This window comes from Trematomus bernacchii, unplaced genomic scaffold, assembly GCF_902827165.1.
Source record: "Trematomus bernacchii unplaced genomic scaffold, fTreBer1.1, whole genome shotgun sequence".
In the NCBI taxonomy this organism is placed as follows: domain Eukaryota; kingdom Metazoa; phylum Chordata; class Actinopteri; order Perciformes; family Nototheniidae; genus Trematomus; species Trematomus bernacchii.
Window position 1 is genome coordinate 3,147,934 of NW_022987797.1, and position 18,929 is coordinate 3,166,862.

Sequence of the window (18,929 nt, forward strand, 5' to 3'; positions counted from 1 at the left end):
TATCGAGCTGCTGCTGGCCACGCCCCTTTGGAGCGCCATGCAAGCAGTGAGCTCTGTGAAAAGAGAAGTTTCTACTCAGCAGATACTCAGCTAAATGCTGCCGTGATTAAACGCCATATTATGTACCAAATCACATCAAGGATTATTTCTGAAACAGTATGGAGCTCAAATGCTTTCACTCTCACGGGTTTACCACAAGGTGAGTTCCTTTTTATATCCGGCTTCTTAACACATATTCTCTCCAGTACAGGTTAGCTCTGTGTGTTAGCGATGCTTGCTAATGTAAACACAGACCATATTACTTCCAAAACACATCGTGCATTGTTTCTGATACAGCAACGTTTCTGATAGGGTCGTGGGCGTAAAGCCAGCCCACAATTTAGTAATGTCGTCATGATCGCAGCAAACCTGGATCAGCTCCGTTGTACCCCCGTTTTTAGAGATGTGGGTAAGGAGGAAAAAAAGAGAGGGTTGTATTTTCTGACACTTTGCGAGTCTCCTTGCACACCAGGGACACATATTTATATGTGAAGCGCATTTTGCATAATAGGTGACCTTTAAGGTAAAAACAAGAAGAACATCTGTTCACCAACAGCTGATTATCTCTAAACACTGATATCTCCTTGCAAACATATTGTAGACTTGTATTTCACCTTCAGAATGTGCTTAGTATAAAAACCAGTGGCCTATAAAATGTCCCGCATGCCGCACTGATCGCTGTGGATGACTGATCCAAGGAGAAGAGATGGAGGAAGGGAATTAAAGATGGAGGGATGAACAGCAGAAGTGAAGAAGTGCTGCGGTGGTTTAAATTCCTCCCTTTTCCCAAACCCTCAAAGTCAGCACTGTGCCGATATAACTGCACGTTAGTAAAGTCTGCGTGTGCATTTCTGACAACCCAAGGACCAAAAAGCGAAAGGAGATGACAGAAAATCTAGTCGTGTTTAGCAGAGTCCAGAGCTGCTGTCTGTGTGATTATTTTGGAAGCAGCCGATAACACCATAAATTAATGTATCGACTCATTGATGTTTGAATATTTGGCTGAAGAGCGAGGACTTGTAGTGTATATTAAAGCCTGAAGAGAGGGTTTCAAATGTTTGTGCTGATGTAGCTTTCACCTTCCCAATGCGGAGTAAGTATACCCAAGAGGTGTATTAAGAAAGATGGTACAGTACTACTAATGCACTGCAGTGAAATAAAACAACACAAATCAATCTTTACAATGGATAAAAGGTCATAGATAGATGTACCACTTGCCTGTTAAGCTTTACGGAGCATTTTAGCTTCTTTCAGTTGATCATTTTGGTTTTACAGCCAATAACATTTTTTGGTTTTAGCCACATTAGCTTGTTGTTTTTAGCTATAACGCTATGATAAATACCACTAAACCCAACCTTCTAAGCACCAGTAGACAGTCTGACAAAGTTAGCAGCTAGCTGGTGAACCAGTGTTCTGTTAGCCTTTATTTGGGAAACTTTGACCGGAAAAATCAGTTGAATCAGTTTCTCTCATAACAGAAACGCTGTTGTGAACGTATTGGAGCATTAAGCAGTTAAAGAGCCAGAAAGTTCCCTCAGGAGTTGGTGGAGACCAAAACAGAGCTTTAGCAAATGAAGCTATCTTAATACATGCAAACATAATTGCGCCCCTCTACTTGCAAATTATACTATACATCTTTGGCCTCTCTGTTAAACAGACCAGACCTAGGCAGGACATGACATTATGAACCTGTAACACAGAAAACCTAGCATGATAACTTGTCCAACACCTACTCTAAAGTCAACAATAAACATGGTTGCCATGTACACAGTTTATTCAAATGCTGCCCATCGGCAGCAAGAATACCAAGCCATGTGTTTGGTAGACGCCAATTATCGGAAATTAGGAAGCACAATTAGTCACCTGCTTTACTGTAAGCATAGTGTATAATTTTAGGAACAAAAATAAACAGGAAAATATGCATTTAAACAGAAAAAAGCCAGAGGCAAAAATAAATATGATAACCCTACAAATCTCAAAATAGGCTTCCTATGGAGCTCATGCCTCTTTCTATTTGAAACCCTGGCTAATTATCAACATATAACATTGAAAGATAAACCAAATATGAATGTATCATATATGTCTTGTCTGTATTGCACGCTTATGCCTATGATGTGGAACACAAGCACATCTCTCTCATGCTGAACAGTCTTGTTTCAGTACTCCAAAGTCACCTTGCAATGTTTTGTCTACAAAGGCTACTTTGCAGCGTAATAACTTCAAATCCTTCCACAGTCCATCCAGCAGGAGCTGAGTTATCAGCTTCACACAGATACACTCCAGAGGATATGAGCAGCTGCTGGAGGGAGATACTCCAAAGTCCATCAAACAAAACTGAAATGACTGAAGTAGAGAGGAAAAACCCTTCCTTCATTATGGCTGGGAAGTTAAAGCATGGAGAAAAAGAAACAGGAAATCTGGACATCAATAACCAGAAAACACACAACGGTGTTAAATGATTTGTTAATAGCATAAATGTTGTGTATTTATAGTAAGGTTTTAAAGTGGCTTAAAGAGGCCCTATTATACTATTTGTGGTGTTCCCTTCCCTGTAGTGTTATATAGGTTTGTGTGCATGTAAACGGTCTGCAACGGCTAAAATCCCTGTGTTCCCTCCTACATCCCCGCCTGTCTGAAACGCCTCCATTGAACTCCTTTGTTCACTTCAGTAACATAATGACATCACTATGTAACACTCTTCTATTGGCTAGCCACTCCAACACATTGTAAGTGAAAGGCTAAGAGGCGGGACATCTATAAGCAGTTGAGCAATCAAATCAGGGCTGGCCAGCTAACCAATCAGAGCAGACTGGGCTCTGGTTTCAGACAGAGGGTGAAAAGAGGTGCTGCAGCACAGGCAGTATGAGAAAAATAAAGAGCTTTTTGAACATTAAAGCATGGAGACATGTCCCAGGAGAGGAACAACATACAAATATGAAACATGGAAATTAGCAAAATATGTCCTCTTTGCGTGATCTTAAATTTGTTTATGAGAAAAGACGATTATCAGGGTTCTGATGCTTCTGAAAATGTTTTTAATTAATACCTTTAGTGTTCTTAATATTGAACGCATCTGAATGCTGTAAAAAAAGTGTATTAATAATGTCATCATGACATCAAATTAAGTCATTATGTCAAGAACGTTTACAATAATGAAGTCATGACAATTTTGCACATTTTGGCACAATACCATATTCAACAGCAGAGCTCTTCCACTTTTAATTCACATACAGTGAACATATTTTTCCACAGTAATTTGTAATAGACTGAAGGTATTTATTTTTGGGAAATGTATATTTTTGGATCTTTTTTTATTTGACAGTCTTTTTTAAATAAAATACTGTACCTATACTTTCTTTCTACTGTGTTAATGTATTCACTATACACCAAAGCAAATGTGTTGTTTTGAAAACCAACAATTTTGCTCCTGATTCTACTGATCTTGATTTAAAAAAAAAATAATAATAAAGTGTGTTATTTAATAAATGTTCCAACACTTCCAACACCCCTTCATTCACTTCACATGCACAAACTCAACACACACCGAGCAGAAAAAGCTTGAAATGCAAGTGTCAGTGAGTCTTAACAGCAGCTCGTAACATAAAGAAAACCATTTCTGAAAAACAGAGGAAATAAAATGTTGGAACCATGGCCGTTTAAGGCTTCTGTAGCATGCAGCAGTCTCTCTGCTGTATCAGTGTAACCGTGTGGGTCTGTGGACACACAGCTGATCACAGATGTTATCAGGGTGAGAGTCTCCATAAACACTGCAGAAACCTTCAGTTCACATGGACAATCAAATGTGACGCTACATTTCCCTTCCTGCTGTGGCTCCAGCTTTAGTTTGGACTTCAGTACATTATGTTAGAGGAGGGGGTGTTGCCCCTAAAGCCCCCTCAGATCAGCTTATAGTAGACCGGACCCTCCCCCAAATCCCCCTTCACCCCAACCGAGAGACAGCAAGGGTGAAGAGGTTCAGCATCCTCTTCCTCACCCTTTTACCTCCTCTGTTTCCTCAGCAAACCTCCATTTGCAGCCAGCAGCAGGAAGATTTATGCACAATGTTTTATCACGATAAAAAACGTTTCTAAATAGCAGAATTATTTATACTTATTTATGTTTGCACCCTTAACATTTACTATTACTTATGTTTCAATATGCTGTAGGCACTATTATTATCATTATTATTATAGTTATTGTTTTATTCAAATGTATTTTTTATTTTATTTAAACTAATAATAATGTTTTTATCTTTAGACACAATTATTATAATTGTTCTATATTATTTTTCTCTTGCAGTTATTATTATTTTATAAGCATTTTGTTGTTGTTATTCAATTATTAGTTAAAATATGTATAAACAATAATACACATAAACACGTGTGCTATATTTATTTCCCTCAAAACACTATTTTAAGTCCCAGTAACTGTTAGATATTAATATGACTATTATTTTTATCCTTATTTGGTTGATTTTTTCGTACATGTATCATGTATAGATCTGTATTTCACCATGATTTCTTTGTGAATATATTTATATATTTTTATTTTGCCTGTTTCTAACACTGTTGTCCCAGTATATTCACTACACTGTGTGAAGTGTGTTTTCTTTTGACTTGCAGAGGCAGTAATGTTGAATGTACACTTAATAACCAGCATGGAAGCTGCTGTATCAGAGCAGCTTCACAAGCACAGAGGATCTGAACCTCAACATCACATGTCAAGAGAAACAGCAGCATGAGAACATCCCAGAGGAACATGTGGAACTTCATGGAGGCAGATGTGTGCCGCTGCAGATGATGATAATGATGGTGGAACTATTCATCTAATATTCAATCCACACATGTTGCACATATTCAGATGATGGACTTCAGTCAAAAGATGTCCTGGTTCCTAGCTAACAAATGTGATGATTTGAAGCTCTTTTTCTCATACATGATGATAAATTAAATATGATATCGAATGTTTTTAGCTGCAGGAAATTATTAAAGAGATTAAAACATATATTTTCTTACAATTTGAGGTCAAAACAATAAATCCATTGAGTGAAAATGTTAAAAGATAACTTAATTTGTGAGTAAGTAATCATTTAGCTAATTTATTTTTAAAAGAAATCCCGCATCTCAAATGGGACATTTTGTTCAATGTATTTGTTTTATATTGCTAGGAATGTTATATATAAAACAAGAATATATTATAATTGTTTTAATCAATGCAGGACAATAGTTTAGCAGGTATTGAAAACATACAGCATTGTTTTGATTCATCACATAATCAATACATTAAATGACCATGACAATGCAAAACTCCTTATTTATCCTGATTAAAACTAATGAATTGAAGATCATTTTCAGTGTGTGTTTGTGTCAGACACTGCAGTGTGTGTCTGCTGATTTATGTGCACTGCGTGCCTCCCACACACTGCAAGCCTTTGCATCCACTTTGCAGAATTGAACCTTAGGGATTCATTAGAAAAACACCCTGATTCATAACAGAATCACTAACACTTCAACATACTAACAACACTTGTACAATACTGCAACGAGTTATCACAAGTCTGTTGTGTTTTGTAGTGAGTTTACACTGTGTGCTGTTTTTCAAAGTCTCCGAAGATTTCTCTGCTGTATATTCTCAGCGTTTTTAGTTGCGCTATGTGTGTTAGCTGGTTGTGCTCATAGCTGGATGAAATGGATAGATGTAGACATTAAAGCACTCACCAGTCAGGGTGATGTACAGCAGGCCCGGCATGTCTGCTGCAGTGCTGCTCCTCCTCCTTCGCTCAGGACAGTCCTCAGATTCAGCTGCAGATGCTCTCTGGATGCACGAGGAGCAAAAACGCCGAGCTCATGGCCGTGTGCGCGAGATCACTGACCGCCTAATGTCCGTGCAGACAGACAGAGAGGCGGACAGACAGGCAGGCAGGTAGACAGACGGGCTGGGTGACGGGCTGTGTGTGGGGCCGAGCTGCGGTCAGGTCTGCTCTGCTGCACCACCGTCGCTGGAAATAACCGCCAGGCAGCAGCTGTACTTCCTCCGGCGGCCGCTAGATGTCACTGCAGCTGCGACTGACAGATGCGTTCAGGTGCTCCTCGGAAAGTAGTATTACTCCTTATCATTATACTGTACTTTAAACCAAAAACAATACAGAAAATTGTTATCTGGGTAAAAGAGTAATGGAACTGATAACAAATAAACCAAGGGAAATTAAAATATATATATATATTTAGAGAAAATTCTATGTTTCACAATTAAATACTACTGATAACACCAATACATCATTATTTCGAGATTTCTGCCAGTACAAATATTTTTTTTAAATTGCCTGATAGAATTCATTATAGTGAGAAACTTTCAAAATTACGTAGTATCACGAAAATACCAAGAAACCTACTTTTAATATACTAAGTCATTTTGAGAAAGTTTTTCATTGTGTTTTGAAACAAAAATATAATTTAAAGAAATGTACTAAAACATACATACAGGCTTAGAATACAAATTAAGCTACCCAGCACTATACAATGAAAATAATATTAACGCCAATAATTATAACTCAATAATATAACCATTATTCTGAAATCGTTCATTCTTCCTAATGCAGGACCTTGACTCGTAACAGAGTATTTCTAGATACTGGTGTTACTACTTTTACTTTTACCTTCGGGCAGATTTTAAGGAATTTCATATTTTATTATCACCTTCTTCCAAATTATATCAGAGCAATTGGATTAAATATGCTCAGCCCTTTAGTAATTCCAGTGTAAAATATCCTTTAACAAGTAAAACCTCTGTAAAATCAAGCAACAATACTGTTTTTCCAGGTTGGAAATTTAGACACATTTTCTGCACATCCTGCATTCAAGTTTTCTAATCAGTCGAGACATTTATCCGTTTAATATGCTGCATGCAGTCAGTACATTCACCCAGTCAGCAGAAATTAAAGGCAAAACACTGCAGAGGGATCAATTAAAGCATCCTTCATTAATGAGACGGTGACAAAAAAAATGTTTGACAAATATTTAATATCAAATAGACCTGCTTCATTCACTTCACATGAACAAACTCGACACACGCCGAGCAGAAAAAGCTTGAAATGCAAGTTTCAGTGAGTCTTAACAGCAGCTCGTAACAGAGAGGAATCAAGTGAAACCACTAATCCTGTTTCTTGAATAACACAGACGTAAACATGTACATTTATTTACAATCGGCCCCACCTGAGGGCGGCTAAAGAGACGGGAAGATGGAAAATGCAGGGTGATGTCATCGCTGATTGTTTCTGAAAGATCTGAAAAGTTCATTCTGTTTGTTAATTTAGATGTATATACATGTTTTTCCAGTAAAATATTTTCATTTGGGTTGTTTTACAAACATTAGCTTTCACTCAAACTCTTCATCTGGTGAAGTGACTTTCTGTAAGTTCATCTTCTACATCCCCTCTTCCTCAATGCTACTTTAGGATTTAAACAGGTAAGCACAACATTTAAAGCTCCAAAAGATCATGTTTGTGGAGTGTTCATGCTGCATTTTACCACCTTATCTTCTACCGCCTGCTTCCTCCAGCGGAACAATTTCATTCGTTCAGACATAAAAAGTCTAACCCTGGAGTCCAAAAATGTTTCTTCCCAATGACCCATTTTGGGCCATGCAATAAGAGTTCATGAAGCACTATGAAGAGAGGAGGAGTCTGTGAGGGCTCCTAGAACTGCTGCAGGATCAGTTTCTTCTTCCCGTCGTGGCTGAACTTGTTGGAGCGGAAGATGTCGCTGTCATAGAACGACGACAGGTTGTGGATGTTGATCTGTCTAGCCTGGAGGAGGAGGAAGTGAAGACGGGAGATTAGAGCTTGGATTTCTCTTTCAATAAGGACAGCAGAGATGGGAAATAATCTTTGTTTTGCAAGTCACAAGTATCAAGTTTTGGCTATGAAGTCCCAAGATGATCCAACTAATCTATATCAGAATTAGGCATGTGACAAGAACCGTTACTATGGTAACAAGTAGATGTGTAAAACATAGCTTAGGAAACAGTCAGGGCTCGAGAGTACCGGCACTCTAGGGACAATAGAAAATGTGTTTGTGACACAGTGAAGTCACCACAAACACATCCACCTACATTGTGTATCCATGTGGAGAACAGCAGGAGGAGACGTAATGCTTGTTGCTGGTGACAGGAGGTAACAGCATTTTTTTTTTTTTTTTTTTTTTTTTTAATGGTGTGTTAAAGGGTAAAGGTAATTTATAACGATGATGTGGTGATGATATTTTCAACTTTCAAGATTTAAGTTTGGTTAGAAACTTTAATACATTTATTTGAAATGGTTTTAGAATGATATTAAACTTCCTAAAAAACAGAATACAACGGGTAAAAAGGGAGAGTTTGTTGAAGTATATGGGATTTATTTGTCTGTTTTTACCATAGTTAAGAATTTGATCAAAATCTTTCACTACTATTTGTTTTTATGACTTAAATTCTGATATGACATCCTTATTTTGGTTGATCTAAAAAACAAACTGCTTATTATTATATTATTAAGGCTTACGTAAAAGGCTTGTTTCTTTGTCTTGTTTATTTATACTCTGAGTTTGTATTTTGAACAAAGCGCATGTACGGACAAAATAAATCAATAAAAAAAATATATATTCAATTTATTAATTTAGGAGGAAAATCCATTTCTTATCCTTTATTTTATTTTCTATTTTTTACTATGAAAAACCCCTGTTACCTTATCGTGCAGGTCTTTCTCTGCCACCTCGATGGTGTCGTTCTGGACTCCGTATCTGTTCCTCTGGTAGGCCACCTGCTCGGCCATCAGCTGTTTGAGGATGAAGAGCAGCAGCTCGTTGTTGTCCCTGCGGAAGGCCAGGTACCGAGAAAACGTCTGGACGGAAACGCAGAAGACGCCCACGTTAGAGAACTCCACAGTAGGCACAGGTACATTTCTCTGTGCTCGTGTTTAAACCGCCACACTCACCTTCCTCATGCTCCTCATGACGCTGAACTTCTGCGTGTCGATGAAGCTCTCCAGCATCACCCTGATGGCCATGTTCACGTCGTCCTCCAGCACGTAGTCCCTCAGGTGCATCTTGGCGTGAGCCTCGGCCATGCGGATCATGGACTCGATGTGACGCACGGTGATGGGGATGCTGCCCGTCGCCTGTTAAACCAGAGGGACGTTTCATTATTACAATCCAGAGTGCCATTAAAGCCGCTTTTAGTGTAAAAGAAGTCGTTTTATTAAACAAATTAGGTAGCCAAACCCTTTTGAAATGTGCAAATCAGCATTAATATCTAATAAATACTATTGTGAAGATTTAAATGTTATATATATTGTGCAGAACAATTTGCATTTTTACTTTTAACTTTGAATATCTTTAATTTATCTTTTTATTGCACATTCTTACGTTTATATAAATATTTATTGTATTAATTTTTATTTTATTCCATTCTAAAATAGAGCACAAGAAATAAAGTGTTCTGAGGAAGTGCAATATTATACACACAAGTCTTATTATTACACCTTCTTCTACTTCGGTACATTTGTAAGTGACATTTTCTGATCTTGTTTTATTGTCAGTGAAAGGTTGTGGAGTTGGGAGCCCTCACCATGGACTCTTTGCGCAGGTCGCTGTAGATGCGAGCCACTTTGTCCTGATCCATCTGGTTCAGTTTGGGATGAATCTGCAGACACAATTAACATAAACCTTTAGGGCAAAATTGTAGCAACACTTATATTTAACTCAATACATGGAAAAAAATACATTTCATTGTATATTTAACAACATTTAAGAGATTTGTTGTCTCTAAACTTGAAGCAGCGACCAAATATCTGCTTTAAAAAAGACTGAAAGGGCAACTCAAATACTTGACTCCTATTTCAAGTAAGCAGGCACTAAAGGGGGTTTTCACATGTTTTAATAGCGTTTACAGAATAATGATTACCGAAGCACGAAGATAAACATGTATTAGTGAAGATGGAGGTGTTTAATCGTACCCGCTCCTTGGCGTAGATGATGTACTTCCTCAGGAGCACCTGGGGAATGGGCGGCGCGTCGGACGTGTTGGGCAGAATCATTTCCTCCAAGGCCACGCCCGATTCTTTGTTGCTCGGGTGATGCTTGATGTGGGAGCCAACCACGAAACGTGCTAACATCTCATCCTGGTTTAGAGAAGAGCCAATCACAAGAAAGAGGAGAGGAGCAGTGAGTGTCTGATGCCTGATACGTGAAAATACTTGAGCCACTGGTGGTCTTCAATAAAGAAAATGTGTCTTTAACGTTTTGTCAGTTCGATCCTTTCCCTCAGGACCCTTTTACAGGGGGCCAAATGATCAGCAACAAACCAACTAAATAAATAAATGTGATTTTAACCAGTAAAATAATACTATGTATGGTATGAATAAGACTAAAGCATATTCACATTCTCATCCGTTTTCTTATGATGCTGCCTCTAAAGTTTGTTCAGCTTGTCTGATCAACTTTGATCTCTTTGTTTAAATTGTTTTGCAACCTTCTGGGATCATTTAAGTACACAAAATGCATTCTCATGTTCAGATACCTAATGAGGAAATGTTACTTATTATAAGCTACTTATCAATTCCTTTTATATTCCAAAACATGAAATACTAAAGGGATTTGACAGTGAAGGGTGACGTACTGATTAACGTGCTTTACATCTGGCCCGCTTTGGGACTTTTCAACATCGGTTTAAATCAAATTGTATAACCTTGTCTTAAAACACAAGTCATGTCTGTCTACAGTTGAATTAAAGTGATGCGAGTGTTTACCTGCACGGGGTCGACGGTGTCTCGGACGATACACAGGACGTCAAAACGAGACACGATGGGCTCCGTCAGGTCCACGTTCTCAGAGAAGGTCAGCGAGGGGTCGTACCGTCCGCCTGCAGGGAAACAAGACCACAATTCAAATCATGCACAAAAAACTAAAATTCTTAAAATATTTCTAGATGTATTAATACACTTCATACACTTACACAGAAACTGTAGGGCCAATAATAAAAAAGAAAACACGGTACAATGGAGCCCTGTCCATGATTAATAGCAAAAGGATTCCTCTGGGAGCAAACACTAATCAGTCTACAGGATCGTATTTGAAAGATCTTTGATATCCAATGTTTGAGTCGGCTGTAGAAATCAATCTTATAGCAGCTGTTTTGATCATCAAATAATCCATTTACTCATTTATGCAGCATAAATGTCAAATATTTGCATATTCCATCAGTTGTGGATACATATAAATATTAGGATGAATATTCATAATATGGGGATACTGTAAGATTCATCAAATCTCATTTTAGGACAAATGTCGTAGCAGAAAGAAGTGATCCTAACGGATCCATTGACTGAATATCAGCCTTTGATGTTGTTATGAATTCACTTGGCCAGACCCAAAGCAATAAAAGCAAACGTTTCCATTATTGCTTCAGATGGTCTATAATCTTAAATGCTCATGAAACAATCTATAACAGTTCATAAGAAATCAGCTTTTTTATTGTCACAACCTTCTCTTTGATTTGCATCATGAACTAACACATATTTCCCTATCGGTAGCCTGAGTGACAAACAGATCTCCCACAGCGTGACGTACCGATGGGGTTGGAGGCGGCGATGATGGTGCAGCGGGCCTGCAGCGAGGTGACGATGCCGGCCTTAGAGATGGAGATGCTCTGCTGCTCCATGGCCTCGTGGATACTCGTCCTGTCGGCATCGTTCATCTGCAGGACGGACGTCAGTTAGATACTTATTATTCCAACTTCAGGCACTTAACAGAACATTTGTTTAGAAATAAGACAGTGATACTAAATAATAAAATAGCACTTTTTTCCCTTACTTTTTCCTCCTTTCCCCAGCCTTTTGGAAATATTTTCAGTATCCATGGTGATAAATTATAATAAAACATTTAAAAAAGCTCACCTTGTCGAACTCGTCGATCAGACAGACTCCGCGGTCGGCCAGCACCAGCGCTCCGGCCTCCAGCGTCCACTCGCGGCTGATGGGGTGTCTCTGCACGTAGGCGGTCAGACCCACAGCGGATGCCCCCTGACCCGTGGTGAAGACCGCCCGACTCGACACCTTCTCCACGTACCTGTAGAGAAAAACATCAGGCCTTAGGATGATGAGGGTCTCTATTCCAGTGGAATCCATGGATGGATGACATGACAATAAACATATTTTCGGCCCTTTTTTCAAACTTTTGATTACATTTTTCGTCGTAAGGTGTTGATACGTACTTGAGGAACTGGGACTTGGCGGTACCCGGGTCTCCACACAGCAGCACGTTGATGTCTCCACGCACTTTGTGTTTCCCACCTGGAGAGAGACAGAAGAGAGTTTATTGGTAACAGACAGATTTGGGACGGCACCCTAGTAAAGGTATTTCTCTTCAGAAGGGTAGTTACCTGGATTCTTGGGCTCCCCTCCGAACAGACACAGGGCCAGGGCTCTCTTGATGTCCTCGTGACCGTAGATGGACGGCGCCATGCTGGCAAAGACCTGCAGACACGACAAGAGGTGAGATACATCAGTACAGAAAAAACTAAAACCAGCCGCCTTCATTACTATGTTCACATTTAAAAAGCCAGTAAAAGTATTCAAATTAGTGTCAACATAGCTGATAAAGCCTAGGAGATTCAATTTGTAGCGTTTTCTTTCTTTATCTTTTACTATAGAAAAGCTAACCAAAAAATAAATATTCAATTTTATTTATATGTATTAAAGCTGGGGTAGGTAATTTTGGAGAAACCAGCTCGAGTGCGCTACAATTTGAAAATACACAGCCGGAAAAAATCTGCCACTTCCTTACAGAGCCCCTCCTCCAACACACACGAACGCACACATGACCAATGAGGGCACGAGATAAGTTTGTGCAGGCCGGCTAAGATGATTGGTCGTGCTTTTTACAGTATTACGGCTTCCACAGATGACATTTTTTTATGGATTTGTTGACAAAGCACTTAAGATATTCATTGCCATCGGGATGTTAAGAGCATTCCATGGAATATAACAAAAAGTGTATCTCGAGCCGGTTTCTCAAACTTACCTACCCCACCTTTAATATATTCTCAAGGTCTTTGCATATGAAGCAGGTCTAAACCGTGCCTTTAGTCATTTTTTTATTTTTTGTCCAGTTCCTCTTAAAACGTTATCTCCCATCCTGCAGCAGACGTTCAGACTATGTTTCAGACGTGTGTGAGTGTGTGCCTCCCTCACCCTCTCCCCGATGCGCTCGTCCTTGGACAGGGCGACGATGGCCTTCACGTCCTCGTCGGTGAGCTCGGCCACGGCGACGCCCTGGTCTCTGCGGGTGATGTGGTTGGCTAAGATCACCGTAGCGAACACCGGGAAGCCGTTAGCCATGTTCAGAGAGCCGTCGTAGTTGTTGTGGTAGATGCCCGTCAGTTCCTGAGAAGGAGGAAAAAGGTTTTTAAAAACACATGGTATTTAGATATTATGTTTTAGGCAAATCATTTTAAGATTCAAAGGCTTAATTGTTTAAGGCTACAGCGTTAGTTATGTGTTTAACTTACAATCTCGTCTCCGGGCTTGCAGTTGTCCACCAGGTCGGCCAGCAGGATGGCGTCTTTGGAGCGCGGGAGGCGTCCGGCGGCGACCTTACCGGGACTCTCCTGGATGGTGATCCTCTGGTAGTTCTGGTACACGGTCTGCAGGAGGGAGGGAGTGGTTAATTCACTGAGACAAAAAGAGAGGTTGGTTGAACCAGAAAATCCATAAATGCTTTGCTGCACAATGAATACAAATATCAAAATTATAGTAAAGCACAATATTTGGTTAAGGCAAAATATGTGAAAAATCTAAACATAAGTCCCGACCAACATATGGTGTTTTACAGACTTAATAAAAAAAGGATTGGATTTGGAACAATCCTTTTCTTTTTAGTAAACCACAAAATGATCTTTTTATTATATTTTTAATGAAGAAAATATATAATTTGTCAGAATAATTGCAAATAGTGATTTTTTTCCACATCATGCAGCCCTATTTTGTTTGCATATCAAATTAAAATAATTCTGCACATTTGTAAATGATAAAGTGTTTTTATTTGAATTTGATCTTTCTAAAAATTGCACAGTCTTACTTTAACTTATTTTTTTTTTATTTTATTCTATTTAATCTATATTAGATTTATAAAAATAAATGTGTTCTATTTTTATAATTTCTTTGAAAAATAATGTTATTCTAAAATGGAGCATAAAGTATACTCTGAACAATGTTCAACGTTTCCAGCGCTCAGGGCCTCTCACCTGCTCCATGTTGATCTCGAAGGGCCCCAGGGACTGACACTCGGGACAGGAGCCCGGCTTCACCTCCTGGTTCTGGGACTGGAAGAAGGGGCCCAGCACGAAGTTACACTTGTTACAGTTGTACTTCACCATGCCGAGCTGGGGGAGCACGCTGGTGCAGCTGCTCACCACGCCGCTGGTCCGGATCAGCTGGTTCAGGTGGAGCTGCCTGCGGAGGAGAGAGGAAGAGGAGGAGATTTCATTAGTTTACTTCGCCTTCTAAAACCCTATCTGTAGACCTTATCATCTGCATACCATGCGTTATTCACCATTCCATCTGCTCATATTGATTCAGATGTCAGCAGTGCTCTCCGTAGATGATGATGTATGCAGTGTTTGTGTACCTGGTACATAGTAAATCAATATTGTATATATTACTCTATTAGGCATAGAAATCTAAACTGGTTCCAAATTGTCTCATCCATCAGAATTGTATGGTAAAACTCAGGTAAAACAAATCCATGTATTCATGCCAGCGTTCTTTTTAAGGGTTAAAGCGAAATAGCCTCCCATGCAGCTTTTTGTGTTATTCTATAGCAACTACGGACAGCATTTCAATATCAAACTCGTCTGGCTGCCTGCAGAAGTACCTCTTGCTGTTAATGTCTTTTTTTGATTTGAATACGCTGCTACACCATTTATAGTCTTTTTTTTGGGAGTTATAAACTTAGTTATCTTAAAATGTGTTTGTTTTTTCTTAACACAAAAAAAAACATCTTTTACTCTTATAGATCCAATTGTAATGCATATATTTAAAGTCACATGATCAGCTGTTATCCATCAATCATTTTGGGGACATTAGCAACAGAGGACAGATATTGTACATGAATGTGAGTGAAATATGACCTGAGTGAGCGGATCTCCTCCACCAGCGGCAGGTTGCAGATGCGGACATGAATCTCGTGGGCGATGCGGTCGTATTTGGGGTACATGGCCAGCACCACCTCTTTAGCTGCTTCATCAAAAACCTGATGACAAGAGAGACACCATGTTGGTTAAAACTCTGATGGTTTGAATGGAGTCATGAAAAAGAAATATGATCCATTGTTGTTTTTACTTCCGTGTTAAGTCTGCACCACATTTCCTTTGAAGTGCAACAGACAAACTTGACGTGAAAGCAACGTAATAACGGTCTCTTCTTCTTTCAGGCAATGTGCTGGATTAAATTCACACAATAACAGTTTAATATGAATAGAAATAATAAAGTTGGACTCACTTTCAACATCTCAGTTGGAGCCTCTGGCAGGAAGTAGGCCAGGACGTGCTCTCTGGCTGCCAGGTCTTCATAGTTTACAACCAGGCTCTCCTTATTCTCTGGAATAACAGAAGTCAAGTCATTTAACATCAGACATTTGTCAGCATGTACGCACACACGTTTTATAAAACAGTTAAACTACCTTTGCACATGTCGCTGATCTTCTCCTTGAACACGTTGTGGCCGTTCTCGTCCACGTGGGTCCGCAGGAAGTTCTTGAAGCGGTTGTAGATCTCCAGCCTGGGAGCTGCCATGGAAACCCACTCCCTCACCGTGTGGCCCTGCAGAGCGGGAAAACACCGTCAGATCCTCCAACACAAACACTGTCCCAGCCTGACACGAAAAGCTACATCAATGTGTCTGTAATATATAACTCTAAGCAGCAAGTTTTACAACCTTCATGTCCTCCAGGTTCTCGATGCTCTCGATCATTTCCTCATCCTCTCCCTCTGCGATGCCTTCAGCTGCACGTTCAGCCAATCGCCTCCTCCGAGCTGCAGGGCGTTCGTCATCCTCATCTTCGCTGTCTGGATGACGGCAAGTATAAGAAGTTATTCACTCAATCCCCTTCTGCCTCCTTTACACCCCTGAACTGCTTTTAAAAAAAATGTGTCTGCTACTTTGACTATGAAAACATTGTTTTGCAAGTACTGTATTAACATGCTTTTATTTCCTTTCATATTTGTTCTGTTACTCCTCCTATTGTTATTAGTCTTTCCTTTTTAGGGGATCATCATGTTTTAAGTATTTTGGAACTACAGTTCTACAGGGATGTTGCCATGGAGTCAGTTGCAGACTAAATCTTGAGCACTGTTTTTTACATTTTGGCAAACTGGCACCATTAAGTATGCCAAATTAGTTAGTAGTAATCTCCTGTTTTTGGTGTACCCATGTTTGTAGAGATCACTGGATAATTGTACTAAAGACAACTTTAAAAAGATCTGAAGTTATAAAAAGAAGCATCATTTTTTTATGTTTTCTAACTGGATATATGGACATGTATTCATTCATATTTAAAAGATGATGATACATGAGTGAAAAGTCACATTAAATGTAAAAGTATGTGCATCGTGCCTATATGTTCAGATTTGATGGACCAAAGTACTTCAGAACTCCTGTTTTGTTTTTAATATTGGCATTTATCCGTTCTCTTCTCACCGTAGAGCAGTCCTCTCCTCAGCCTCCCGCTGGCGCCCGGCTCTCTGTCCCTCCTCCTCATTGCCTCCTCAGCGGCAGCCCGGGCGCTAGGCGACAGCTCCGACAGATCCTCGTCATCCAGGTCCAGACCCTCCGCCTCGTACTGATCCAGCGCCGGGATGGCTCGGTAATCCCTGAACAGAAAAAAAAACGTGTTAGCATCAAACAATGAAAAAACATTAAAGCAAATCCATTTGAACAAGTCCTTCCTCCTCACCTCTCCATCCCGTCCCCGATCAGCTCCTCTCCGTCCCCATCTTCCTCCTCCTCCACAGTTACTGCTTCATCTCCCAGCAGCCCCTCAGACTCGTCCTCGAAGGGTGGCAGGTCTCGCCCCGGGCTGGAGGTCATGTCTCCTCTCCGGGAGGCTCTGCTGGGGCTGGTGGCCATGTGGAATGACTCAGAGGAATCCTAACAACACAAAATAAAAACAGGTTAGTCTGACTACTATTAACTCAACATGACTAGATGCCAATATATACTTGACTTCCAATATGTATTACAGTGTTTTACTGGGCACCATTATTTTACAGTTTATCTTCAATTAGCTTTTCAGCCATTCAGCTTCTATTGCCAGGTTTTATTTCAATCATATTTTTACTATTTATTGCTATCTATTGTGTTTTGTTAACCCTGCCCCCCTTAGTGTTCTTTTCTCTTGTGACCAAATTTCCCATTACGATGATCAAAATATCAGTTTATTAGATTAAACTTCCACCTGTAGTTAGTTTATTGCTTCTGAAATCCAAATTATTTATATATTAAATTTGTTTGTTTTGTACATTTACAACAGACCTGCATTTCCAAAGGCAGAACATGCATTCTAAACATTAGAATAATGTTTGTGGCATGGGGCAAGCCATCTTTCCCCATACCTCATTATAAAGACTGGACTATTTAAACACAATTATGCATGCATGTCTAACACTGGCTGTCATGAATGGATTGCAAGTTACTCGCTCACTTTTAATTATATTTGTACCTTTTGTGCTCAATTAGTTGTCTCTCTAATGATTGAGTTAACTGAATATTACCATAGCATTTAACTTAATACAAGACGAAAATCCACCAAAAAAGTGTTACTTGCAGGAAGCTGTTGCAGCGTCCTACCTCCTTATATATTAGGGTGTTTTTTTGTTCTCATAATATCATATATCAAAAATATGTCATAATAACCGATAGAGATAAAGGAAACAATGCCTTGCAGCCATGTGGTAAAAACCCCAATCACAATTATAGCACAATGAATAATAAAAGATGGGTAATTTAAAGTGTCATTAACTAGCCTAATTTAACATTACATGAGATAAATGATCACATTATGTGAAAGATAAGTTTCCTTTTAGCAGAAAACATGATATTATTCATCTTATTTCCGTTATTCTGTTAAGCATTCGGTTATTTAAAAATGTACTTTTTATTTTGTCTGTAAGGTTTGCTCCATAAACCATGGACACCTAAATTGACATTCTTTATATACATTTTCAGGAACAAAAAACTCAACAGCCACATGGCAGGTCTTCTTTAAACAGCAAGAGGACAATCAACAGCCATTTGCATTAACACACTAATAATTGTTCATTATAACAACAATGAAAATGGGACTGAATACAATAAATAATTCAAATTCAGATAGCTTGATTTAAAGTGATATTTAATTCAGTCTTCTGAGCAAACCGAAGCCCTAAGCATCTCTGTCATTGTTGTGATGCAGACAAAAGCATAAATGTCAAACGTTTAAACAGTAGAAAACTCAACCTAAAAACTTCCATCTGTTTAATATAACATCGTGCTCCTTTAGTAATGTCACGAGACTCTATAATGAGCCGTTTTATTCGCTTTTTGCATCGTTTTAACTCACCGCCATTGTTCCGCGTCTATTTCTCTCTGCTTCTTGTAAAGAAACTTCTTCTTCTTCCTGCCGGGAGTCACTTTTCGCGCGAAAAGACCATGTGACGCTCAAAGCCCGCGAAAATGAATGAATATTCAAATACAACGCTGACGTTTTATCTCTTTATTGGTCGAGTTGTTTGAAAGGGGCTGGGCTTTAAAGAGAGTGCGTTTGGTTTAATCTACCAAGCAGTGAGCTTTGTCTTTGTGGCGTCTGAAAAAGCCATGGGCCAAA

At 39.3% G+C, this 18,929-nt stretch overlaps 2 protein-coding genes across 2 annotated transcripts in view; both read right to left on the reverse strand.

The window, feature by feature from the left end:
• podxl2 (podocalyxin-like 2) overlaps positions 1–6,008 on the reverse strand; it is a 46,161-nt gene extending 40,153 nt beyond the window's left edge. The window contains exon 1 of the mRNA XM_034149890.1: positions 5,757–6,008. Within this exon, the coding sequence (XP_034005781.1) occupies positions 5,757–5,787 (31 nt within the window). The 5' untranslated portion in view covers positions 5,788–6,008. The remainder of the gene's footprint in view (positions 1–5,756) is intronic.
• Positions 6,009–7,039: 1,031 nt separating this feature from the next.
• mcm2 (minichromosome maintenance complex component 2) lies at positions 7,040–18,750 on the reverse strand. The gene is made up of 20 exons (XM_034149891.1): positions 18,666–18,750; positions 17,022–17,215; positions 16,766–16,938; positions 16,004–16,134; positions 15,750–15,888; positions 15,569–15,666; positions 15,199–15,320; positions 14,314–14,521; positions 13,579–13,713; positions 13,262–13,453; positions 12,451–12,544; positions 12,283–12,361; positions 11,966–12,137; positions 11,640–11,766; positions 10,820–10,932; positions 10,028–10,192; positions 9,640–9,714; positions 9,008–9,190; positions 8,759–8,914; positions 7,040–7,843 (listed from the first exon to the last, which is right to left on the reverse strand). The coding sequence occupies exons 1-20, from the start codon at positions 18,669–18,671 to the stop codon at positions 7,733–7,735; spliced, it is 2,673 nt and encodes an 890-aa protein (XP_034005782.1). The 5' UTR covers positions 18,672–18,750; the 3' UTR covers positions 7,040–7,732.
• Between the last annotated feature and the right edge of the window lie 179 nt (positions 18,751–18,929).

Coding starts and splice junctions, on each gene's coding strand:
- mcm2 (XM_034149891.1), bottom strand. Junction 15,889..16,003: donor AGAACCTGGAGGACATGAAG/GTTGTAAAACTT, acceptor CCCGCTCTGCAG/GGCCACACGGTGAGGGAGTG. Junction 15,667..15,749: donor GATCAGCGACATGTGCAAAG/GTAGTTTAACTG, acceptor CTGTTATTCCAG/AGAATAAGGAGAGCCTGGTT.